At 37.2% G+C, this 26,276-nt stretch overlaps 3 protein-coding genes across 4 annotated transcripts; all 3 read left to right on the plus strand.

Moving 5' to 3' along the window:
• Positions 1-2,735: 2,735 nt before the first annotated feature.
• On the plus strand, positions 2,736-12,219 carry LOC307009155 (sterile alpha motif domain containing 8). Of its 2 annotated transcripts, none has more exons than XM_079632677.1 (6): positions 2,736-2,926; positions 7,001-7,577; positions 8,112-8,207; positions 8,603-8,720; positions 10,619-10,769; positions 10,899-12,219. In XM_079632677.1, the coding sequence occupies exons 2-6, from the start codon at positions 7,003-7,005 to the stop codon at positions 11,201-11,203; spliced, it is 1,245 nt and encodes a 414-aa protein (XP_079488803.1). In that variant the 5' UTR covers positions 2,736-2,926; positions 7,001-7,002; the 3' UTR covers positions 11,204-12,219. The 2 variants fall into 2 exon arrangements, with proteins under 2 accessions (XP_079488803.1, XP_079488804.1); XM_079632678.1 differs by lacking the exon at positions 2,736-2,926 and adding an exon at positions 5,210-5,328 and having other exon boundaries at positions 10,899-12,047.
• A 771-nt stretch (positions 12,220-12,990) lies between these two features.
• msmb (microseminoprotein beta) lies at positions 12,991-14,937 on the plus strand. Its single transcript, XM_079633243.1, has 4 exons — positions 12,991-13,044; positions 13,268-13,388; positions 14,187-14,289; positions 14,390-14,937. The coding sequence occupies exons 1-4, from the start codon at positions 13,042-13,044 to the stop codon at positions 14,502-14,504; spliced, it is 342 nt and encodes a 113-aa protein (XP_079489369.1). The 5' UTR covers positions 12,991-13,041; the 3' UTR covers positions 14,505-14,937.
• A 6,212-nt stretch (positions 14,938-21,149) lies between these two features.
• LOC307009463 (uncharacterized protein) lies at positions 21,150-23,231 on the plus strand. Its single transcript, XM_079633245.1, has 5 exons — positions 21,150-21,311; positions 21,676-21,766; positions 22,249-22,351; positions 22,648-22,755; positions 22,968-23,231. The coding sequence occupies exons 1-5, from the start codon at positions 21,309-21,311 to the stop codon at positions 23,074-23,076; spliced, it is 414 nt and encodes a 137-aa protein (XP_079489371.1). The 5' UTR covers positions 21,150-21,308; the 3' UTR covers positions 23,077-23,231.
• The last annotated feature ends 3,045 nt before the right edge of the window (positions 23,232-26,276 follow it).

The raw sequence follows: 26,276 nt of genomic DNA on the forward strand, positions 1-26,276 counted from the left end.
AATGGAACCTTCCATTGCACAAAATGTTTTTTGAAGGCATCACTGCGAGAGAAAAACACCCTTTTGAAACCTTTTATTTTTATGAGTGTAGAATAATTTATTTTTCTGTTACTAAATCTGTTTATTACATGCCATGGAAGGTAAAATATAATAAGATTAGCCATTACCAGAACATTAAGAAAACTGTCCAGAAATTACAGAGTAATAGTTTAGGAAATGATCATCATTAGATTATAGTGACAATTGGCATTTAAACTTTCTAGATCTTGTAGCACCGGACAACAAAGAATTTTTTATATTTCCAGAAAGTTGTGTATGCTTTATTGACAAAGGCTGTGCACAGTAGAACTGAGGTGTCATTAACAAAAGTGATTTAAACGTGTAATGTGATCATTTTCACCTTCCCCAAATTGAGGTCACAATGTGAAGTCTCACCACTTAATCAAATCACACACTTGCTGTTCCAGAGGATTCCTGACCAATGAGTAACTGTTGTTGTGGTGACCACACAGCGCTTCACACCCCACGACTAAAGCCACCAGAACTAAATACATGATGAGAATTATGCTGCTGAGTTGCATCTGGCTGTTGAGTACAGTTTGGAAATATGCAGTGTTCCATATGAATTCAACATTATAAATGTACAGTAGGAAATCTGGACCGCCTAACTGGTAAATACGGTACTTCTGTAGCCTGGCATGAAACATTTGAATAATGTTTAAACTTAATAGATTATATTGGTCTAATATTAAATAATACATATATATTTGTTTGTTTTTATTGTTGGTTGTGAGATCTTAAAGGGCACCTATTATGACATTTAAAATGTTCCTAATGTTGTTTAGGGAGTCCCCAACAACAGTTTTACGTGCATGCAATGACAAAAAACACTTTTGTTTTCGTATAATATGCATTTATTTTTACCTGATTTGCTCAACGACTCCCAAATGAATCGTTCAACGACTAATTTTTCCACACCCCTCCTTTGCGCGACGCTAATCTGCGTTGATTGGTCAGATGACCCAGCAGTGTTTACAGAGATAATACTTATTGTTTAACACGGAGTACAATGATGCTTTTATCAATTAAATCGTGTTATAATAATGATTATAGTCCACTGCTTTGTAGTTTGTAGTAAAAAACTAAAAATAAGATAAAGAATTTAATGTTATGTTAGCGAGCATAGCCCAGAGTTCAAGCACAATCAGTCTTTATTTGCATTAGCAATATATGCATAAACATAACGTTTTTACAAAAAAAAATGCAGTTACGTAACTACGAGGTATTACTCTATTATTTAAGACAACTCCGAAAACAACGACAAACACTTCACATATCTCAATAGGGATGTTCGCCGGAGTCTAATGTGACGTCACGATATGGGCGTGGTCGCGAACTGGTTGGCAGAAAGAACCAAAACATGTCGCAGACTCGCAGCAGTCTACCTGTGTTTTGTCAGCATATGCTAATTATTTGTCCGAAGAACCAAAAAAGAGATATAAGGTTAAGCTTTTATATAACCAGGGTTCATGTTCTCTGCCTGATCAATATCACCTGAGTGAGAATTGGAGCAAAAGCCCGGACACATGGCCAGATTTGACATTCGGTAGTAAAAAACTAAAAATAAGATAAAGAATTTAATGTTATGTTAGCGAGCATAGCCCAGAGTTCATATTGAAAAAGCACAATCAGTCTTTATTTGCATTAGCAATATATGCATAAACATAACGTTCTTACAAAAAAAATGCAGTTACGTTACTACGAGGTATTATTCTATTCTTTAAGACAACTCCGAAAACAACGACAAACACTTCACATATCTCAATACAATTGCCATTGAAGACCTAGAAGCTAAACGGTGCTTACTCAACAAAAAAAAATTATTATTAAGCATGCTACATAAAACATAAAAGCAACAATTATTAATAACACTTACAGGTTGTGATACGGAGGAGGAAGCCGATGCAAATACACTTAGAAATGAACCTTCCTTCAATATCAGCCGGCTCGCGAATCCAAGTTTGATTGCATTTAAAAAGCAATCTCTTCAAAATGGCGCGAACAAAGCACAAGGCTCGGACTATACTTCTGTGGTATAGTTGTATATATGAATTGTAGCCACTGAGTCTTCAAATGCTCCTCCTTGGGCAGATGAAAAAAGTTTGTTTTTGAGTCGCACTTCAGAACCATAGACATGTATATAAGAGTTCAGAACACAGCGTCTCGTCGCCATGATATTTTCCCTGGCCTTGGAGCGCAATAAGTGGGCGTATCGTATTCAAATAACTTGACAAGTTGACGTCATCTAGTCAGAGAAAAAGCTTCGGTCTTCTAACGATTCATAAAAATGACTCCGAGTCGACTCTTACTTTTGAAAGAGAATAACTTTATATACGGTACACTTTCATATTTCAAACTTTGCAGGATGTTTTTGTTCACTTAGATCTATGTTACACACTACATGAAAGGTAAATTTCAAAATTCCATAATAGGTGCCCGTTGAAGGTTTTTTTTTATTTTATTTTTATTTTTTATAGTAGCCTATGGGTATATTTATGACTAAGCATTCAATTTAAGCTTACCCATCATTTTTACCTACAAACTTCCAGAAAACGTAACAAAAAACTTTCATAGCTAAAGCATCCTCAATATAGCGCATGTCCAGTACTTTACATTCAGGTACAGCGTGTAAAACAAGATTTAATGATAAGAAAGGTGAAAGGTCTAATGAGGGTGTTGTCGGTATCGATAGCCTACTGCACTGAACAAGTTCTTCTAGCCTAGAACATTTACAGATTTGGAGTTCCGTAGCCCACACCCAAGGGGCGTCTCATGTGTGACGACGATTCCTGTTTACATGCTTTTGGGCGTCACTGGCAGCATGGTGACTCAGAAACAGAAGGCTGATGTGGCTCAGTATTGTAAGGTGAGGATTTTTTAACTGGATAATTTAAATTATTTTGTATACACAAGGATAAACAGGGTAAGACAGACGCATAGCTCATATGACATGACAAGCAATTCCATCACACTCTTCCACTGTGACAGGGGACCAAAGTCAGATTTGTCAGTGCTTTTTCCCCCCTTCATTTGTAGAGTCGTTTGAGCGTCAATGCTTTACTCTATCTATGGGATTATTTGCTATTCCTTTCTGTTTCCACATGGATATATTGTCACCATTATGTTGTGTGACACTTGTTGTATGATTTTCTTTCTCCCGTAAAACGCAAAGGAGATGTTAAGAGGAACCGATAGCCACAGTCACCATTCAGTTTCGTAGCTTTTTCCATACAATTGAATGGTGACTAAACCTGTCATTTTGTCTAACACCTCCTTTTTTGTTCATTTATTGTTTGGTGAAGTGTCTATTTTAGAACAATTTTATGTAATTTATTTTTAAAGGTTATGGTCATTGGTCGTGCCTCTGGGACAGCACAGGCTTAGTTTCATAGTCGGAACTGTGATTACTGTCAACAGACGGTCAAGATAGACTCACGCGCCCCCGGTACACCGGAGCCACAGCTCGAAAACTGGAATCACTGGGCACGCTCCAAACGCGACTTTAATCGAGTTGAATTGGCTTTTCAATTTTGAAGATATTAAATGTCTATAGGCTAAGTAACTCAAATGACGCCACTCGTGAGGTTCGTAGTCTCTGAGGCGCAATCCTGTTTGTTTTTGGCGCCTCTAGCGTCCGTATAGTGCAACAACTTTCAAGATTTTTTTGGGGGGGGAATGATAAAAAATAGTTTCTGTCTGCATTTTAAACTGTATTAAAGGAGTCTCCATTAATGCTTCCCACTTGCTGGCTGCCTTTCGTTCGCTATCTAACCCAAATTACTCATAAAAAAAAGTAATTTGTTTGTACTTTTTCAGTTTTACTTTTACAAAACTAATCTGCAAAGGCATATGTCATGATGAATATCAAATAGGTTATCCAGAAATTATTTAACATAATTTTTTATGTTTGTAGTTAGGTGCTCGAGATTAACTTTTGACATTTAATTTATTAACTTCATTCTGCTGTCTGTCCACTTAGAATACTATTTTATTTTACTAAACCAAAATTGCTGATGTGCATCAGTGGACGTATATCAGATAAAAGTCATCCAAATGCCTCTGGATTTGGTAACAAGAAGTTGTTTGTTCATGCAGTGTTGTGCAAGAGGATGAAGCTTCCCTGAATCAATAATTGCTCTTGGTACCGAGTGGCCGTATTCTTGTGTGTGTGTGTGTGTGTGTGTGTGTGTGTGTGTGTGTGTGTGTGTGTGTGTGTGTGTGTGTGTGTGTGTGTGTGTGCGTGTGTGTGTGTGTGTGTGTGTGCGTGTGTGTGTGTGTGTGCGTGTGCATGTGTGTGTGTTCACACACCCAATGATTGTAATCATTTTGTTGTTAATTTTAAATGGTCTGGGGCTGTTTTGAGTTTTATTTATTCAAGTCGCTCCACTGAATGTCGTGATGTTATTTTAGTCATTCTAGTTCCAGGACCGTCACATGTTTGACAGTCTGTCATTAAGGTTCAACAGATCAGTAATGCAGATAGTAGACAGTAAACATGTACAAACAGCACAAACCTGTCAAACGCATTACATTCTAAAGGGATTGTTCACCCAAAACTAAAAATTCTTTCTTGGCTTATTTTTAGCTCATCCTGTTGAGCCAGTAGGTCTAACATAGAGCACTAATAAGGATATGTGTGTGTGATGTAATTCAGCATTTTTAAGAAACATCGGTATTATCAGATCCTGTCTATCTGTGTACAAATTGTAAGTCCTTGGGCCTGATGACAGCAGATGTAAACATTTGAACTCAAATTAAGACATCATCTCCTTAAGCGCAAGATCTTAAGTTCCCTGTACTTGTCTAAATAAGTATTTATTGAGATCATACAAGTGAAGTGACTAGTTCACAATGTTATTTAAGTCAGCGAGCACCGGTCATAAGGTTTGATCATTTAGATTTAATTCAGCCTAGCACACTGATCAAATTCCAGACATTCATTGGACTGATTAGGTTAAACACAGTCCCTGATAAGAAAGTGTCCCTTGTGTGTTTGTTAGAAACTCTGCACTTTAGCACTAAAGCTCCTGGATCAGCAGAAGTTTGCACTGAAGATTGCATGAATGTACTCGGATACAAGTAGTACTGATTGTGTACAGACCTTTGGATTCAGAGAGAGAAGTTAAAGACGTTGAGCTGTAGAGAGTGACTCAATGAGACCAGGGGTGTAAAAGGTGACTGTCTGCTTAGTCCACCCAAAATATCTGTCATCATTTACTCTCCCTCATGTTGTTTAAAACCTGTATGACTGACTTTCTTCTGATGAGGGTGAGTATAATTTTTCAGTGATCTATCCCTTTAAGGATCCTCTGTGTAGTTAGGTTCGTTCTTGGCGTTTACATCACAAACAGATAGACGGATTGCAACAGAATGGAAAAGAAAGCAGGGAACATAAGACACTTCAAAATAAAAAGTGGAACTAGCTTAAAGGCAGGATAGGCTATTTGTTCCAAAAAAGTGGTCTAAATGTATTTACTGTGTATGTATATACATCGTCTGTGGAAGGCGTAGGACCATAAAATGTTGGTCTATTGCATTCAGTCTGATACAATGTCCTACCGGCCTGCACCCTGTTCGCATAGACATCACTCGTCATCAGCACGTTTCATGCTATGCAGAGATAGACAGATACAGTCACCGAGCACCGCAACCAAAACAGCAGCCGCCTTTTACAGTTCCTCCTGAACCAAAACATCGAGCGTATGCTGCGTTCACGCCGTAACTACTGTAATTCGGAAGAGATGGAAACCCGTGACGTTATACTCAGAGTGGTTCTTGACTCGAATATATGCATTTCAATGGCAACACTATCAATGCCGAAATGAACCTGCAGCAGTCAGGTGGTACAGGTCAGTGCTCTAAGTTGTTTATGTTCTTTATTACTTTAATGATATGTGCTTTGAGTAGGGGTGCAACGGATCGAAAAACTCACGGTTCGGATCGTTTCTCGGATCAGAGTCACGGATCGGATCATTTTTCGGATCAGAGTCACGGATCGGATCATTTTTCGGATCAGCAAAAAAAAAAAAAAAAAAAAAGACAAGACAAATAAACACAAGTTTTGTCTTTTTGTTTATTAACACTTTTGAATTATTAAATTAAAATATATAAAATCAACTTAAAGTGCACAAGGCAAGGCATAATAGTGGGTGCGCGACGGGATGTTGTAACGCTCAAGCACTTTCAGCTAGGTGTTTAAAGCCCTCGTTTTACACAACCGAATATGGCCTCATATCTGCAGCTATAAACACACCGATAGCGTTTGTGATGGCTTTAGCCCGGTCTGATTGTGCAACAAGGGGCTGCTTTAATGCCGCGGTGATAAGCGGTTGTTGTGCAGCCTTCGTTTTCACTCCCGTCAGTGAAACACCGGCGTGATGTCGCTTCAAATGCGTGGCCATGCTTGATGTGTTTCCACTGTCATATGGCTTTCTTGTGCCACAGTTCCTACACACCGTCACGGTTTTATCCACTAACCTCTTTCCTTCATCATTATATTTGACAGGGAAGCCAAAATGCTGCCATACAGGGATTTAAATGACGCGGGGCATTCAAGCTCCTCCGTTCCTCCGCTCGCCATGACCGCGCTGTGTGTGGACTGAACATGCGCGCAACTTTTTTTTTTCACAAATCAATCCGCGGATCACTTGTGTGCCGAACCGAAGATATTGATCCGAACGGATCACGGATCAATGATGATCCGTTGCACCCCTAGCTTTGAGACATGAGGTAGTTAAAGCCGTCTCTCTTAATGCTTTTGTTTGCTCCCTGCTGTTCGCGTTCATGTGTTTTGAAGGGGGCGTGGCTTTGGAAGCGCTCTGAAGGAAGGGAGGGATCTTATGCTTTTAAAGCTAGCTCGTTATTGCTAGCCTCTCCGAAAATTGCCCACCCTACCTTTAACGTCCATGCAAAGCTAAGAACATCATGTCTGTCTCTGCAGGTATGCCGGGCTCCAGGTACGTCGGTGTGGAGAGTTGGAGCAGCAAGCAGGTAGCTGGCTGGCTTAGAGAACAGGGGTTTCGTGAATATGTGGATCTCTTGTGCTCTAAGCACCGTTTGGATGGTGCCAGCCTGCTGTGTCTTATTGAAGCTGACCTGCGGTCTCCTCCGCTGGAGCTTAAGGTGCTGGGTGATATCAAGAGATTGATGCTGGCTGTGCGGAGGCTACAGAGACAACACACAGTCCTCGTGCATTCAGGGTCAGAGGTCAGTGCGTTGTCTCCCATACACACTGACGGAACAGACCGTGCCGTCTCTAATAGCTTCACAGAGCGAGGGTCAGGAGACCACCTACACTATAATGGGGCGGTCACTACAGTTGGTGGTGAACACAGTTACTCAAACGGGAAGCGTAAGCAGTATTGTGGTCGGTTTGACCCGGAGTACTGGAAGACCACCCTCAGCACACTCTATGCCATGCTGGTGTGCGGAGTGACATCATTTGTCATGGTGCTAGTGCACGAGAGGGTTCCTGACATGAGGACGTACCCGCCACTTCCAGACATATTTCTAGACAGGTGGGTTATATCTGGATATGTGAGGTGTATGTATTTTTGGGATAAGTGTGTTATATTGCTTCACCAGTGTTAAGACAGACATATTTGAATTGCATTTATTTAAAACTCATCTGCAAAAATTCATTTTTATTAGTCAGTTCATGGCAATGAATTAAACATTCTTTAAAATGTTTTAGTAAAATAGTATCAAAATAAACATATGTAATGTTATTTACATAATGTAAATACAGTATGTAATATAACTGTTACTATGCAATGATATAACTGCATAGTACTTAGTTAATAATGTACTGTATAAAATAGTTGAAATAATAATAATTAAATATTACTTTCGTATGGAAAAAATGGAAAACGACTTGAATCATGTCTACTAGATTTTACATTATTTTACATCTATTTTATTTTGAATGTGCTTAGCAACAGTGGTCAAAATGATGATTCCTCTGATCAAGATTTTTCATTTGAATCTGTGTTTATGCTCAGTATCTTGTTTTTGAATGGTGTGAGTGTTAACACTCTTTATTTATGTGTCAGTGTTCCCAGAATTCCCTGGGCCTTCGCCATGGCTGAAGCATGTGCAGTGGTGCTGGGCTCCATATTAGTGCTGGTCTTGTTGATGCACAAACACAGGTAAACACACAGAGAATACAAACCAGCACTTAGAGACACTTTATAAAGTTTACTGTGGTCTCACAACTGTTGCATATTGTGTAATTATAATCTTCTCAGAGACAACACTGTTCTTTTCAGAAATGTCCTGGTACTTGTGCAAATACTTCATTACATGACAATCTAATGTAAATGTTATTTTCATGTTTGATCGAGGTAGTCATTAGACGGAGAGGCTTTTTCTAGATGTAATTTGAATATGTAGACTATAGTGTTTGGTTGATGCGTTTACAGTAACATTTAAAGGAACACTCCACTTTTTTTGGAAATAGGTTAAACTAGAGTTAAGCAGTTGAGTTTTACCGTTTTCAAATCCATCTTACTGTAACATCTGTCATTGTGTGTTTGTGTGATAGGTCCATTCTGTTTCGAAGACTGTGTAATTTGATGGGCACTGTATTCTTGCTCCGCTGTGTGACCATGTTTGTTACTTCACTGTCTGTACCTGGTCATCACCTGCAGTGTTCAGGCAAGGTGAGAAACATGCATGTGCATTTGGGATGGGCAATGAAGTAAGACACTTTACTGTAATCCCTGCTAAATTTCTTTGAAACAAAACAAATGCCACACAATATTAATATTGTTTCTCTCTTTGGACAGAATTAGAGTTGAAATATCCAATATGTCATATTATGTAACATAATAAATGCACAAATTAAGGAGATTCATTCTGGATAGTAGAGGGGAAAGCAGATATGTATTGTAATCAATTGTGTAGATGGTCACTCTGTTACTCAAAAGCTCCTTGGAAAGTGTTGATAGGTTTTGCACATACAACTTAAGGATAGACCATATAAATATAAAACGATAAGACTTTACAATAAAGTTTAATTTGTTAACATTAGTTAACTACATTCTTGTACAGCATTTATTAATATTAATGTTAATTACAACATTTAATTACTAATACATTTTTTTAATGTTTAAATTAGGGCTGTCAAAAATGAATCGCGATAAATCACATCCAAAATAAAAGTTTGTGTTTACATAATATATGTGTGATACTGTGTATAATTATTTATATATATATAAAAACACACAATCATGTACATATTTAAGAAAAAAAAATTATATTTATATATAAAATATGTATATATTATATAAATGTATATACAGTATATAAATGCAAATATTTCTTAAATATATACATGAATGTGTGTGTATTTATACATAATAATTATACACAGTACACACACATATATTATACAAACACAAACTTTTATTTTGGATGCGATTAATCTCGATTAATCTTTTGACAGCCCTAGTTTAAATACATTTAATTAACACTAGTTAATGCACTGTGAACCAACATGAAAAATTGTAAATGTTAAATGTAAATATAAAACATTTTCACTGTTAGATCATATTAGTTAATAAAATAACTAATGTTAACAAATGAGACCTCATTGTACAATTTTTTTAATGTTTTTGAAAGAAGTCTATTGTGCTCACAAAGGCTGTATTTACTTCAAATAACAGTGAAATATTATTATAATTTAAAATAACTGTTTTCTGTTGTAATAAAATGTAATAATTAAACATTTTAAATTTGGTGCTTGATAAACATTCGTATTATCTTACTGTCACTTTTGATCAATTGAATGCATCCATGCTGAATAGGGTGATGTGGAAATATGTTGAGTCGAGGTATTTAGTGAAATTACTGTGGAAATGTTGGGTTAAGTTGGAGATTGTATTTCATGTACTAGTCATATTTACTTTCTCTCTTCTTCATATCTGTTTACAAGAATCTTCACAAAGCAATGTACTCTTGATTTGATCTGCAAGGTACAAAGACTTGTACTTGAGCATACTTGTACTTGTCGTTACTTGAGCATAATGTCGATACTGTAAAAACAATATTTCTTGATTGTACCATCTTCCTTGATCAAGTTTTATTTTAGTTTTATTCATATTTTGAAGTAGCTTTTTTTTCTTGTTAATTTTAGTTACATTTTTAGTCATTTCGTTGTGTATTATTTCGTTTTAGTTTTTTTTTTTTTTCAGTTAATCATTATAATGCTTAAACTTAAACTTATTGCAGCTTATTGCAAAGGCTAAATATAAAATTTAACGTTTTTATTTATTGAATACGTTTTTCAGCTATTAATTAAATTTTATTTTATTTCAATTAACAGAAATGTTTGTAATAGTTTTAGTTAACAAAAGTAACTATAATATATATATACAATATTCATTTTATATTTGTGATATTTATTATTTTAATTTGTTTTTATATAAGTAAAAACAAAAATGGCTCTCTCTTTCTCCCTCTATCTTTTTATTTCACTATTTATATCTCTCTTACACACTTCAGCTGACCATCATCCATCTGTGCAGTGTGTGTGGCCATTAACCTGCATGTTTTGCAGATGTATGGTGATGCTTGGACAAAAGTGCAGCGTGCACTGGACATCTGGAGCGGGTTCGGCATGTCTTTAACTGGGGTTCATACATGTGGCGATTACATGTTCAGCGGACACACTGTTGTTCTCACCATGCTCAACTTTTTTGTCACCGAATGTGAGTGTACACAAACACTGTAGAGTTTTACTCATTTTAAATAGATAGCATACATGTACCGTGCATTTATCAGCTGGGATTCAGTGGTGTGGTCAACATCTTTTTGTGATTTTTATTTTTATTTTTTAGACACGCCACGTAACTGGAACTTCATCCACACCATGTCTTGGGTCCTAAACTTGTTTGGAATCTTCTTCATCTTAGCGGCTCATGAACATTACTCCATCGACGTCTTCATCGCGTTCTACATCACCACCAGACTATTCCTGTACTACCACACGCTAGCAAACACGCAGGCCTACCAGCACAGCCGCCGAGCACGTATCTGGTTCCCTCTCTTCTCTTTCTTTGAGTGCAACGTGACCGGACCGGTTCCAAACGAGTATAGCTGGCCTTTCTCCAAACCCTCCTTCATGAGGATACTTCTAGGATAGGCCATCTGTGTTTATGTCTAGCTCAGACTTTGGCTCCACAGTCTTCAAATTTGGAGTTTTGGGGGAATTATTTATTTTTTTATTAAAAAAAAATTTGTTTACTTTGTTTACGCTATTTGTAATGCTTTATTCTCTCTAAATCAGAACATCGTTTTGGTGACTTTAACTTCTTATAATTTCTGCCTGTATACCAAACTAAAAAGCACATCTCAAAATGCTTTTATCTTTGATACCTCATTATGCAGAATCATATTTTCCATTATCTGGTGAAGCAGGTTTGAGTTCTTACAATTGCAGATTTATGTTTCTCTAACCGTTGGACACATAGTATTTCAACTCCTGAACACTAACAGTATGTTTAACCGAGGAAGAGTGCTAATATACATTCAGTCTTTATTAAATAATGATGCCTCGTGCTGCCTATGCTATGCCATAATGGGGCAAATTGAAGTCTTACTGCCACAGAGATATAATTCTTATGTTTTTTGACACTGTTATTAATGTGACCATTGTATAGATAGTTTAAATTTTTTATGTGATTCTAGGAATAGATTGCTATTATGAAATGTTTTGCCAATATCAGCATCAAAGACACATTCAGCACTTTTATATGGACTTAAAGGGAGGTACATTGTATTAAAAAATAAAAAAGGAGGGCATTTTCATTTACCTGTATGATTTGTATTTGTATGTTTGTGCATAGTGTTTTTGAATGTAACAAAAAAAAATATTACCGGTACTGTTTCTTTTTTGTTGTTTTATTTAAATGTAACTAAACTTCTGTCTTATCATTTGGGATACCCAGAGGATACTTACTGGAATAATAAAAGTTTACAGACTCACTAAACACTTTTATATTATGCGTTTTTAATACACCAACTAGCAGCATGACAAATGTCCAGTATGTTGTATATTAGCTTATTATGACAGTTTCTATTTATACAGTTAGGTGTGATATATAAAGTAGCTTAGAATATACAGCACTGTTTGACTAGAGATTAAATGATTTAACTGTCCAACATGTGTGATCTACAATTTTTTCAATCAGACAGACTCACACCAACAAGTAAATTCAATCTATACTACAAATAAAAGTGAACTAGAAGAAAATGCTATTTAATTTCAACATTTTTCATTTTGGTGCCAGGAATCATGCATGAAATATACAATTTTGTTTAACAAGTGTCACCATCAAGATTTCGAAAACAAGGCAGAGGCTACAGAGAAAACAATGAACCTGTAAGCAACCAGACAACATTGGCATCATTGTAGATGTTGATGGTAAATAAGCCAATAAAAATCACATGAATCACATATTAATGAATTACAAATGTTAATTTATAGTTATTCATATACATTTTAAATAGGATTTATATGAAAGTTTTTTTTATTATTTTAATACTTGCTTATAATTACTTAAAGATAATAACGTTGCCTTGTTTAACTCAGTTCAGTCTGATCTGAAATTTGAACAATCAAAATGTAACTTCTTTTAAAAAATGAAGAAATATTTTAAAGTGTATTGGCTGAACTGTATCTGTATTGATTCAGTATGGGAACAAAGGGCTCTTTATTTTTTATGCAGTTGCGATTAATGCCAACACATACAAAATGAAGTGACATGATCAAACATAGGCTCAAAGTATTAATTAATTGCTCTAGAGAAATTAACTACCTTCCCATCATGAGGGAAAACCAGTTCCTATTTATTAGGACAAACTTGTCATTTTTGATTTATCACAGCAATACGATATAAAAAGGTGTGAGGTTTTCTATTCGGCCACTAACTGATCCCTCATCCGCACCTGCTTTTCCTGGATATTGCAAACATTTACAACATGGTACAGTATGATACAGCCTTTTAGAAGTCTTTACTACAACCAAATACTACTTTTAGTATCTCTGTTTTATTTTACAATTTAGTTTGAATAATTACTAAAAAATTAACATTGGTATTTAATTGGTGGAACATTACATCTAATATTCTCTTTTCATCTATCTTTTTTTTTTTTTGGCATCATGTCTTGACATGTTTAACTGTCCAGTAACTTCTCCTCTTCTCAGGTGTGTTTGTTGAGAGTGTGCGTTCTCCTCTTCATGGTGGTCTCCTGTAGTGCCGAGTGCTACGTTCAGAAACCTCAAGTTGATTTGTTATCCCCTGAAGACATAATAAACCATCTGCGAGGTGACTAAAAGTGTTTAAATCAGGGCGCGGGGATAAGAAACAATATAAAGTCTATAAAACTCGTCAAAACTCCGCGAATCACAACAATCGTATCGGCGAGGACAGTCGTTTTAAACAGCATACAGTCACCCCGAACTTGACTGCACATCACATTTTTTTATTTATAGGCCTACTGCTTTAAATTGTAATGCAACGGATACATTAAGCCTAAAATACCCTGCACAGAGTCAGGAAAGAGCAGGAAATGAACACAAAAAGCTGGCTAGTGCATAGCCTACACTGCGCCTCTCGTTTTTTTTTTTGTAACGGCTGCGGACGAATTCTTTCTGCACGCACACACAATATGACACCACACTCTGCTGCGCATGTTTAAAAAATATATAATTTAACATGCTTAAAATGTTTACATGTAAATTAACAATAAATTGCGTTACATTTACAATCCTGTAAAAACACTTCCCGTGCCCCTGGTTCAAAGCCTTTTCTTTCTGACATTTCTGCTATAAGTTATATTAAATATATAATTATGTTGTAGGCTATGTTTAACATTTAAACAATAGGCCTATTTGACTTGATTCATATGTTATTGTATAAAAAGATAAATGTAGGCCTATGTATAATTAATTCATACCAAAGGAGCATATAGTGCTATATTTTATACGCTAGGATAAGCCACAGCTGTTATAGAGGATAATGTTTGTAATCTCTCCATCTAATGTGTCCTGTTTTAAATATTGGATATCAAATAACAACATTTGCATACAGCTTTTATGGTCCTGTTTATGCTTGTTTATTTAGGTTGTGTCGACTCAGAGGGAGTAGCTCATGACTTCAACTCTGAGTGGCAGAATGACTGTTACAACTGTCTCTGTACACAGTTTGGCATTCGATGCTGTAACAAGTGAGTTTTACAGTAGTTAGCAATGATATTTAGTCCTTTCATAATCCTTCTGTGTTCAGTAATAATACAAAGCTTGTGGTGTGTGTGTGTGTGTGTGTAGGATCCCAGATGCAATAGAACACCCCGATGAATGCGAGATGGTTGTTGACAAAACAACCTGCTCTTTCACCCTAGTACGTGTTTCAGACCACAGCAAACCATGTGAACTTGCCTAACACAACTGGAAGCAATCGCACATATATGGAATAAGTCTCATATTGGGTGAAAAGCCCTACAAATAAAATAAAGGCTTAACTGTAATCTGATATACAATAAAATTATTTCTCTGGCTTTCTCTGGATTTGAATCCATTGTAAATGTGCAGTACTGTTCACCGATAGTCTTTTCATGCAAATTTGCAATTATCTTCTCTACTGGTTCTGAAGTGTGTGGCTTGAGTTCAGTAACATAATTTATTCCATTGGTTTTAGATTGTTTGTGCTCCATTCACTACAATGTATTTTTCATGCTTTACATAAATATTTCAAACCTGTATTTACGACATGGAACAATAAAATGTATGAATGTTAAGCACATTTTTTTCTGATTCTCTGTTAATTTAAAAGTGAATGCAAAGTTTTTCGCTTTGTTTTCATGTTTTGTAACAGCAAGGAGTTTCCATGTGAATTATTATTGTATGGCTACTGTCATTCAAAAATAACTAAATAACAATAATTGGTTACACTATTTGAAGGTGTCTGTTACACTGTAATTATACATTTAAGTACTGAGTAATATTAAGTAACTACATGTAGGCTACTATTGTCAGGATACAAGGCACACAGAGATCGAGGTAAGTGAATATAACAGCTTTATTTAATGGTGCAACAAATCATGGTGAGTTTCAGGAGCGAGAAGACGTGAGGAAACACAGGATGGGGGATCCACAACAGGTATGTTCAGACACTCCAGATAATTGAATCACAATCTGTTATATGAATACTGGTCTTTTCTCTTACAGGTTATGGCGTTGGTTCAACGGTTGGCAAGAGGATTCAATGGGACACTGGAGATCGCTGGGTGTCAGGTAACACGTGAATCCCGACTATGTTCCTGAAGACCACAGATCAAGAAGTCAGAGATTACTAAATCATAGGCGAGTATACTTTCCGTTCAGAAGTCACAGGTTTCTCAAGGAATCGGCGACAAAGGATTAGGGCCAGTTCCTGTTGGAGGCTTGACAAAGAACTGGGGTATTGCAGCATGTTTTATGTGTTGGTGGAATGAGGTTGATAACTGTGAACAGGTGTGAGTAATTAGAATTCTGGGAAGAGTGATGTTGTGTGGTGAGGGAGGCTGAGTCTGATTGGTTCCTGACAACTAGGGTTAGGATTAGGGTTTGGTTTGGTTCAGTTGCATATTAATAGTTATTATAGTAACATGTAACATTTAAGAATGACACTGTAAAATAAAGTGTTACCTAATAGTTTATAGCCTTACTTAATTGTTCAATTTTATTTGACTAAGTTAATGTAAATGTTTAAAAACATCAAAGTCTTTTAAGTCTTTAATACACAACTAAACAAGAAATGTTATCGTCATGAAAAGTTGGGTTATAATTCGTCATGAAATTAGTTGGGGTATAATTTTGTCATGATTGCATGCTGGAGTAAGATTTTCAATTTGAAGAGCAAGTTACAAACATTATTATGTTGATGTTTAAACTCTACAGACCACTACCACTAAATCTATAACTATTACTCTAATAAAAAACAATATATAACATGTAACAGATAAAAAAAATATTAGCATCATTGATATATTATTATATTTTTTGTTAATATTTAAAAAATTATAATATTTTCTGTTTTAATTTTAGTTCAAGTTTTTGTATGTTGTGTGTTTGTGTAGTAGTTTTTTTTTTGTCTTATTTTTAAAATATATCTGTATGGTTTTTATTAAGTTTGGTAATATTATTTTGATGGTCTCCTTTAGACATTATGTTGACTAGGAACGTTGCACCTACATGTCAACTAACTCTCATTAGAGTTTTAGGGTATTAGTAGACTGTCTGCTTTATACCTGTTAACACATTGTCTTGTTAAAAAACTGAATGAAAAGATTATACAATAAAATTATGTGTTTGGATTTAAGTTTGTCCGTCTCAAATTTATGTGTAAAAAATATTTAAAAAATGCTTAAATGAACAAATCATGATCAGTACCTTTCATTCAAAAAAAATATTTTTAAATTTACAAATAAAATGAAAAGGCAACTGAAACATATGTATATAAAAATCACATTATCTGGATGGCCTCATACATGTGTTAGATAACTGTATTCATAGATTTTTGTTATATAAGTCATCTATATAAAAGTTCTTATTCTTTCTTCAGCATTTTAATGGTTTTAATTACCATGTGACTGTAACATGTATTAGATTCATTATGTGTTAGTTAAAATTCTCAGGAATGGATCCCTAATCTGATTAAAGAGAACCACAAATACATGTGCACAGTATTTCCATTTGCTTTATTTGAAGATGCTTATCAGTTAAAAAGTATTTATTCTGCAAACAGGTAACACATGACTATACAGATAAATACACACACACCAGCATTGATGCAAAAAAAAAAACATTGGATGTCAACAGACCTTTGGTGGGAAGAGGGGAGATTACTTTTTTTCCATTTACCACCAAAAAGAAAGCAGTAAAGCGAGTGGATGTTCAAACCACATCTGCGATTTTGAATGTTTATTTAAAGCCATTAAAGAGAGTTTAAAGAATGCGTGTTGGCATTTCATTGAACATTTTGATAGGTCTCCTTACTCATCATGCATGGTTATTTTAAAGGGGAGTTGCTGTCTTGTGGTCTCTTCAAGAAGACTGGCCAGTGATCTTCTTACTGCAGTATGTTACAATGTAATTTTCAGTCAAATTCAAGCCCACCCTTGTGGTTCCGGGACAGCACACTGCATTGAACAGACTAGACTTGACTAGACTAGAATAAAATAGAACAGAATATAATTAGTTGTTTATCTTTATGCCACTCCAAGTCCAAGTAAGTGAGTTTTACAATAGTCGTTATTTCCGATCAAAACTGTTCTGTGATAGGCTAGAATTGAAAGATGCTGTTTTGATACTCATTTTTTCCCACAGAGCACAGAATTTACTTGAGCACGCAGAAATTACTATTCAACAAAAGTGAATATTTGTCAAATAGCCCATGGAACTATCTTAATTAATTTGAAGTGTTCTAAAGCAATTTAATACTTTTATGTAAGATATCAACTAATAACTCATTGTTCACCTTAAATCCTGCCCCGAACGTGTCCATTTGAAGAGAATAAGTGACGTCACCAGATTTTAACATGCAGAAGTCAAGTCAAGTCACCTTTATTTATATAGCGCTTTTTACAATACAGGGCCCGGTTCCCCGATAACGCTCGAAAGACTCGAAAGATATATCTTACCAAAGTAGTTTATGTTCCTAAGTGAGTTCCCCGAAGTGTCCATTAGGAAGCTTCTTTACACGCTGCCTCTTACGTTCGACGTTACAAAGGCGCTGTCCCAAGTGAAGGTGCTGAATTGCATCGATTGCTCAGGAATCGATTTTCCACTTCTCGCGAAGGTGCATTACGGCGTTAAGAAAGACGTTCTATGCAAATGAAACATTCCTCAAATTATTCCAGTAACATTTATTTGAACACAGTTTAAGTTATCAGTAAAATATAGACTATTAATTAAATTATAAAATTGTCAGTAATATGTTCACACGATATGTTGTGAAGAACCGGGTATCCCTCGCTAAGCATCCACCCTCCTTTTCCCGTTGTGCCACTTGTGCCGCTTCTTGACATGGGTTTAACGACTTCTAATAATTATGTAGCCTAATTTACTTTTATATTAATGGTAAGGTACTTTACAATCAGAATTGATTGGCAAGCAGCTGCATTTTTAATGCGGTATTGATTGAATACCCGGTCGTCATCCTGCTACTGCCTCCCAACTGTGTTTGGCATGTTGGAATGTCCGCTCTCTCGGAGTGACTTCCTGTCTTGACGGACTCCATCCTCGGAAGTCTGCTGTTATAGACAGGGAAGTTCTTCGTTAATGTCCCCAGCTATGGGTTAAATATTCCCAGCTATGGGTTAAATATTCCCAGCTATGGGTTAAACAGCAATATGCCATCTTGGCAGCAGGAGTTGGCAGTCATGGTGTGAGCGCAGCCGAAGGCTTAAGCTACTGGTCACCCACGGCAGATAACTGAGCGGAAGTTCCATCTTACGATCAACGGTCAGGGATCAACACCCAGTTAGCGGGTACTGCGGGGCAACCTATCACTTCAGCTGTCGCACATTTGTGCTCCGCTGGCGCTTGCAGTACTGGGTCCAGAGGCGGATGCTTTGTTCTGGGCATGCATTCATCCACTAACTTCTTGCCCCGGCGCTTGACGTTTCAAGCAACTATGATGGAATTGTCTGGAAAAAACTCTCAGCGACTGGCAACTCGGGAGCCCCCCGCAAGCAAGGGTGTTGTCGTTGCTCGGCAGGGCATGCGTTCTAGGCAGGCGCGGCCCGGTCGTCATCCTGCTACTGCCTCCCAACTGCGTTTGGCATGTTGGAATGTCCGCTCTCTCGGAGTGACTTCCTGTCTTGACGGACTTCATCCTCGGAAGTCTGCTGTTATAGACAGGGAAGTTCTTCGACTCAGGGTGGACATTGCCGAGACCTGGCTCACCGGAAGTGGCTCTGTACGTAAATCTAACTTCACGTTTTATTGGACTGGCTATCCTGACAATGAAAGACCTAAGCATGGAGTGGGTTTCCATCCAAATAAGCTGCTTGGTTTCATTGAAACTCCCATCTCCATCTCTCCCAGGCTGTCGTCACTGCGACTGCACACCACCTCGGGTCCAGTGACATTACGTTCTACCTATGCCCCAACGCTCACTTCGCCAGACGATCAGAAAGATGCTTTCTATCTCCTGCTGAATAAAACTCTTTCCAACATTAGTCACGGCCATCGCATAGTCATCCTTGGCGATTTCAATGCTTGTCTGGCCAGGCTGGGTCCACATGGTGTGGGCTCAATGAACGACAACGGATAGCGCCTCCTTGAGTTAAATTGCTGTTCAATTATTTTAGGAAAACACTGCAGAGAAAAGACTTTTGAAGTCAGTGCATAGTCCCGAAGAAAAGTGTGTGTTGGTGTTTCATTGAACATCACATGTTCTCAAATTCCTCAGCACAACATGGTGTCTCTTTGTCCACTCTTTCAGTTGAGACTTTTACAAACATTTCTCATTTATAGAGCACTTTTGGATCATTATTGCAGAGAGCTGGATAATGTTAACTTTGAATGAAATTAATGGAAATGTAACACTCATCCAATGATGCTAATTGCTAAATGCTAATTGTTGCTAATCATTATTGCTTTTATTTCTGTTAAATTAAACAACTTTTTTATGTAAACCGCATTTGACCTTATTGCCATATGTGTGCATGCAGTGCATGGGTGAGGTAATGTGTGCCCAGGCCACCTCAACTCTTAAACTTAAAGATGCATTCCTTAGGTTTTCCTCTTTGTCGCCATCTCTGTTCGAAATCTGCAATTGCAGTTATTCGCGGAATTATCAACTTTACGTGTGCCTCTGCACAGCGCAAATGAATCCAATGTTTTGAGGAGAATGTGCGACTGTCAGTCACCACCGCGCCGGTGTGGATACTGTCATTCGGAATCACAGATTCTACTTTTTGAAAGTATGATCAACATAAAGAGTTTTCACCGGAAAATGTCATCTGAACATCCACTTTTGTTCTGACCAACTAAGGGGAAAAAAGCATTGCAGTAAATCGCGCTGATTAAATCTAATGATCGCTTATCATATCACGTCAAACCGTGCAAATTATACTTTGTTCTCAAATTGTTAATGTTAACAACAACAGCATTGCGTGACTACATTATGCTCTTCCGATATTTCTTGCATTTGTTGCAGTCTCTTTTATTGCATTTCTTTGCATTTTACAATGGGTAAATCTCCAGTTGTCACTGGTGATTGTCGTTTGAACCTTTCTGGATCCGCCATCAAATTGATAAGTTTAATTAAATCAAGTGCTGTGAGAAAAGGCTATAAATCTCCTCCTCCAACATTCTCACACTCAATATAGCCCACTATAGCCGATACACCTCCTTTATGTGCAGATATGACGTAATGATGCAAAGACATGCTTGAATTTCCCACGGAAATGTACCACTGGAATTAAAAACATTATTACAAGCTTACCGTTTTGAATCGAGCTAAGGCAAGCAGATACACTGGCTGGTTATGTACTTGCTCAAAAAAAATTGGGGGGATCATTTTTAACCTAAAAAAGTTACGGACTGCAGCTTAACCAGTAACCTGGTTGCCTTAAAATTTTGAGTTCAGTGAAATAAAAAAAATTGTGTTAATACAATGGAGATTAGTTTAATCAACATAATCTAAAAATATTATGTTATCTGAACCAAATGAATTATTTAAGTTGATTTGACAAAGGAAAATAAATTGTGATGATAAATCATAAAAAATATTTTTTACAGTGTTATTTTCTTATAATTTGTTGATGGAAGTTTGTAGATTCGTGCAGTGGATATGTTAGGTTTTTTTCAAGTCATATGTTTGTAAACCCACCAAAAATTTAAATCAATTACTTTGCATTCACTCCCTCAACCAGTTCTTAGAAATATTTATCCAAGATCAATTTGTATAATATCTACACTGACCCCACCAATGCAAATAATTTGGTTTTGGATAATCTTTTGCAACAATCGCAGATGCAAAGAAACTAAGTAGACCAATTGAAGCAGAAAATGGGGGCGGGGTTTACCCATTCATGCCAGCATAAAGCTGCTGTTCACTGGTTGTAGGAAAAGACTATAAGTCACGTATGTGAATTTAGAGGTATATATTTACTGTAGCATTTCAAGAGTTCCTAAAGTGCCTGTTGGTGTTTGATTGACAAGTCTTCTCGTATTGCTCACCACATCTCGCCACAACATGGTACTGTACTATTTGTATCCTAAACTGCAGGTTTAAGGGGTCTCTTTAACAATGTGCTGTTTTGGGGTCTCTTCTGTAACTGAATATTCTGTTTTCTTCTTTAATATGATACAATGTGATTTTCTGTTACATATAAGGAACCTATATGGGGGAAAAGCAGTATTTAATTAATGAGTCTTATGTGCTGTATGTTGTAGATGTATTTGGTAGAGTTCATATGTCTCCAGTTATGCATTTGTTATTAAAAATGCAACTATTTATTTTTAGATTGCCTTTGTTATGTTGATTTTTGTATATACTTTGCAACATATACTATATTTACATCAAATGTACTGTCAAATAAGTCCATGTTCCTCTTTTTCAGTTGAGACTGATTGTGTTGCTTACAGCAGTGGTCTACTGTAATGCCTGCAGAATAGAAACAATGGACTCTGAAGACACCACTAACAGCCCAGGTAATGTTACTACCTTGTCTATTGGAGAAAAAGTAACAATGCTCACATTTTTGCAAACCATTAAATATATGGTTGCAGGTACAAACTCTACGATTGACTAATTTATCGATCAATTGATTGATTCAGAAATTGTCAGCACGTCCTATTAAAGCCAGAGAGAAGACGCTGTGGTAGGAGGGCTTAAATGCCCATTGGGTTCAGAGACCCATCAATGGCTATTCCAGTGGTTTGAAGATTTATGTGGATTTTTATCCCTTTAAGCATCACATTAACTAATGATTGAAAAATTTGTTTTTGGCACATTTCATCTGGACTGTGATTTAGTAGCAACAGGCCCGTATAAATGAATGCGCAAATGTATGCACTGCAAGTACAAGTTTTCTCAAGAGATCAAGTTAAGAAGTATTTCTGTTTTTGTGTGTATTTATGATCCTGGATAACTAAGTAATAATATTTGAGGTACATTTCTATTGTTGATTCAGGTTGTACTGACTCTGATGGAAATCTCCATGAATTTGACTCTGATTGGGGGAACGAACTTGAGACATGTGTCTGTGAGAAGTATAGAATCGTCTGTTGTGAACGGTACATTTGCATACTTGCATACACCTCATTCCCCTGTTCAATTTTTGTTTTTTATAAAATAATTATATTGTGATGGTTCTTATTTGTTTTTTCTGTTTGCATAAAATGGCTTAAGTGCACGAAAGGCACTATATTAAATTATTATAATATAACCCACATAACTTTCACACTTATAGAGAAAATGTATTTCCAACTTTCTCGCAAGAAATCAGGAAATTTTTTCTTCTGAATATGACAAAAATGATGACACTCTTTTATTCTTTCTTTATATTTTTTTTGTGCAAATGTCTGGGCAGATTTGATACCACCACCCAACCTGAACCCACCACTGCTGAAATCGTTTATGACTACTTTGGAGCATTCACTGAGAATGACGTCGGAGAGACTGAAGAAGATCCATCCATGTAACAACCTTTACAGAAAATATGTCTCTTGCAAATTCAAAATCAAAATCCGGCAGTAAAGTCATTTTATGCCATTTTGAAAATCAATAAAATGTATCTGTGTATTGCATGTGCCGTTTTCAAGAAGCACTAATGCTTTGTGCAATGGTTTGAAAAATGGCAATATGCAAACATATAACTTATAGATGACCGTGTGTATGTGTGTGTTTCAGCGGTGATGAAGAGCAAAATCAGGCGGATTCCTCAGACTCACCTGAAATCATTGGTGACTCAGCTGAACTCCTTGGTTACTCTCCTGAAGTCGTTTCTGACTCACCTTAAGTTATTGCTGATGAAGAGTCAGCTGAGGACAGTAAATAATCCAAACATCATGAACAGCAAAAATACTTCTTTTTTTCATTTAATACAAAGCTTTAACCTGTTGAATGAGCTGATATATAATTGAGGCTTAATAAAATAAACATGATATGAGCATACATTTGTGTTTGTTTGAGCATTTATGAAAACAGTGTTAGACCAGAACGGTATAGCTAGCAGTATACTCCAAAGATACAGAAGCAGTTGCCTAATGTTCAGAGAGGTCGCAGGTTTGATTCTCAATCCCCGCAGTGTTAGATACTGAAAAGGTTGGACTGTAGGTGATGTTTTAGCTAGCCTTCCTCAATGGGGTGTTGGTCAGAACACACTGGATTTGATCTGTTCCATGCAAAGGAGGTGTATTTGTTGACAATCTTTGGCTGTACACAACACAGCAGTACACAGGCTTTACATGGTTACAATATAGGCCTACTGTAAGTGTGTGTATATGTGTGTGGTCTACAAAGGGAAAGGACTATAGATTTATTAACAAATATGTCTTGGGTATTATTATACAAACATTACTTCCATAAACAGCTACAAATCTCTCAAGTAAAGAAATTCTCAAGTAAAATTTTAGAAGAAGAAAAAATAATCAATGAGCAACAACATTCTTATGCGACACCGCCTCTTAGTGGTCAGAAACGGTAAGACATTCAAACCGAACCTGTTTATGAAGCCAAATGAACTGCATGTAAATCAGAAACATTGATTCGCGTACATAAACTTGAAATAGCAAGCGTTTCAGCTGTTAATGTGATGATCACATATAGATGCATACAAATCAAACACTGGTTTCAATATGTGCAACGGATTCCAAGTAGGCCTATTATTGAACATAAGTAGCCTAACATTCGCGTGCGCTCAACAATGCGCGATAAACGGTTTTAACACTGATAAATACTCATTATCGCTTAGTGACAGGATGTGACATTGTATTCATGCTTTACTCCTTAACCAGCATTTATAATTTATTTGGTAAACAGTCAACTTACAGTTGGTTATTGACGCAGAGCCTACACATTGTACTGTCCTGCTCCCACCTTCCGCTCGGCTGATGATGACTGATGGAAAGTAGCGCATGCGCACATAACTCTGCCTTTTCTTGGGCAGGTAATGACTGAGGCCTTGAGCAAGGCACCTAACCCCCAATCGTTCCCTGGGCGCCGCAGTGAATGGCTGTCTACTGCTCCGGGTGTGTTAGTTACTCACTGCTTCTAATGTGTGTGCACTAACTTGGATGGGTTAAATGCAGAGGACAAATTCAGGGATTGCCATACATGGCGTGGCCTTCATTTCGCTAAATATGTTTACATCAGGTTTAGTGGAAAAGTAATTTCTTAGAAACATTAATATAAACATTAATAATAAGTTCTATTTTTGTATGAGAAGTCACCCAATAGCAATTGCATTTGCATTTTCCACCAGATCTCAGAAATATTTGGCTTCAGCTGATAGCCTACATTTACATTTAATCATTTAGCAGACACTTTTATACAAAACGACTTACAAATGAGGAGAGCAATAGAAGCAAATAAACGAACAATAGGGCAACAATATGCAAGTGTCGTGACCAGTCCTAGTTAGTCTGGCTGTCAGACCAAGCTCAATCTATTAAGATTGAACATTAGTCTGGGGATTTTGCTCTGTATTTTCTACTGCACAAGAGGTGTGATCAACGGGCATAGATCAAATGACTCTGTACGCAATTGGATAGTCCTTCGACCAATCAGACCAACAATCCAGGTGACGTACTTCGCAGCGAAAACTCCAGGCAGGAAACGTGTCAACAAACATGTTGGTTTGGAGCATTGATCAGCGGTTTGCAGACGCAGCAATGGCATCGAGCGATTTTTGCAGGTTGTGCAAAAAAACAAGCGATTTGTTTGCTAAACTAAAGAAGCCATTGAGCATCGTTGAGAGGTTAAAAGGAATTGGATCGGATTAAACCCGCCAATAGCGCGCCAGGTGGTGCAGTTATAACAGTTTCTTGAAAATGGCTAGAGACCCAGCAGCTCGGGAAGAGGTGGGCAGGTCATTCCACCAGCTTAGAACAGCCAAGGTAGAGGCCTGTGAAAGTGATTTTGTACCTTTTTGGGATGGAACCACAGGGCGCAGTTCGCTTGCAGAATACAAGCTTCTGGATGGCATGCTGAAAAATTGTTTAGGTAGGGGTGCAGAGCCAGTGGTTGTTCTCAGTGCCTTGAATGCCTTGAATTTGATGCGTGCATCAATCGGCAACCAGAGCAAGTTTATGAGGAGAGGTGTGACGTGTGCTCTCTTCAGCTCATTAAAGACCACTCTTGCTGCAGCATTATGGATCAGTTGCAGAGAAGGCCATGTTGGAAGGCCTGCCAAGAGAGCCTTACAATAGTCCAGTCTGGATAGAACAAGAGCTTGGACAAGGAGTTGTGTAGCATGCTCCGATAAGAAGGGCCTGTTTTCCTAAGGCAAATCTGCAGGACCGGGCAGTTCTAGCAATGTGGTCTGTGAAGTTCAACTGATCATCAATCACAACTCCAAGGTTTCTGGATGCCCTGGATGGAGTTTTGGTTGACGAACCTAGCTGAATGGAGAAGTTGTAATGAAGTGTTGGGTTGGCCGAGACCACAAACAGTTCTGTCTTCATAAGGGTTAGTTGAAGGAGGTGGTACTTCAGCCAGCAAGAAATATCTGTTAGGCAGGCTGAGATACGAGCATCTACCTAGTTGGAAGGAGAGATAGAGTTGTGTGTCATCAGCATAGCAGTGATAGGAAAAAACATGTTTCTCAATGACAGATCCTAGTGATGACATGTATAGAGAAGAGAAGTGGTCCAAGCACTGAGCCCTGAGGCACCCCAGTTTGATGTTGAGACTTATGGCGCTTTTCCACTACACAGTACCAGCTCGCCTCGACTTGAATTGCCTCGACTTGCCTTTGTTTGGTTTTCCACTGTGTAAAAGTTGTACCTGTACCTGCTTCCAGATACTTTTTTTCGTATCACCTCCGGCGAGGTTCTGAGCGACCTGAGGCGATACTAAAATGTGACGTGAAAACACGGCAGACTGCTGATTGGTCAAAGAGAATTGTCACTATTCACTGCGTCATCATTGCACGCGCCAGACGGAGTATCCTGAATTACCCCGCCATTTTTAAATAGTTTGTCCAGAGATTGCGTGATA

Source organism: Phoxinus phoxinus (assembly GCF_949152265.1).
Source record: "Phoxinus phoxinus genome assembly, chromosome: 13".
NCBI classification, from domain to species: Eukaryota; Metazoa; Chordata; class Actinopteri; order Cypriniformes; family Leuciscidae; genus Phoxinus; species Phoxinus phoxinus.

Excerpts from the sequence above, each read along its gene's own strand:
- msmb (XM_079633243.1), top strand. Across the intron at positions 13,389-14,186 it reads CATAATAAACCATCTGCGAG|GTTGTGTCGACTCAGAGGGA; the intron begins GTGACTAAAAGT and ends TTGTTTATTTAG. Across the intron at positions 14,290-14,389 it reads GGCATTCGATGCTGTAACAA|GATCCCAGATGCAATAGAAC; the intron begins GTGAGTTTTACA and ends GTGTGTGTGTAG.
- LOC307009463 (XM_079633245.1), top strand. Across the intron at positions 21,767-22,248 it reads AGACACCACTAACAGCCCAG|GTTGTACTGACTCTGATGGA; the intron begins GTAATGTTACTA and ends TTGTTGATTCAG. Across the intron at positions 22,352-22,647 it reads AGAATCGTCTGTTGTGAACG|ATTTGATACCACCACCCAAC; the intron begins GTACATTTGCAT and ends ATGTCTGGGCAG.
- LOC307009155 (XM_079632677.1), top strand. The coding sequence starts at position 7,003 with ATGCCGGGCTCCAGGTACGTCGGTGTGGAGAGTTGGAGCAGCAAGCAG. Across the intron at positions 7,578-8,111 it reads CCAGACATATTTCTAGACAG|TGTTCCCAGAATTCCCTGGG; the intron begins GTGGGTTATATC and ends TTTATGTGTCAG. Across the intron at positions 10,770-10,898 it reads CAACTTTTTTGTCACCGAAT|ACACGCCACGTAACTGGAAC; the intron begins GTGAGTGTACAC and ends TTTATTTTTTAG.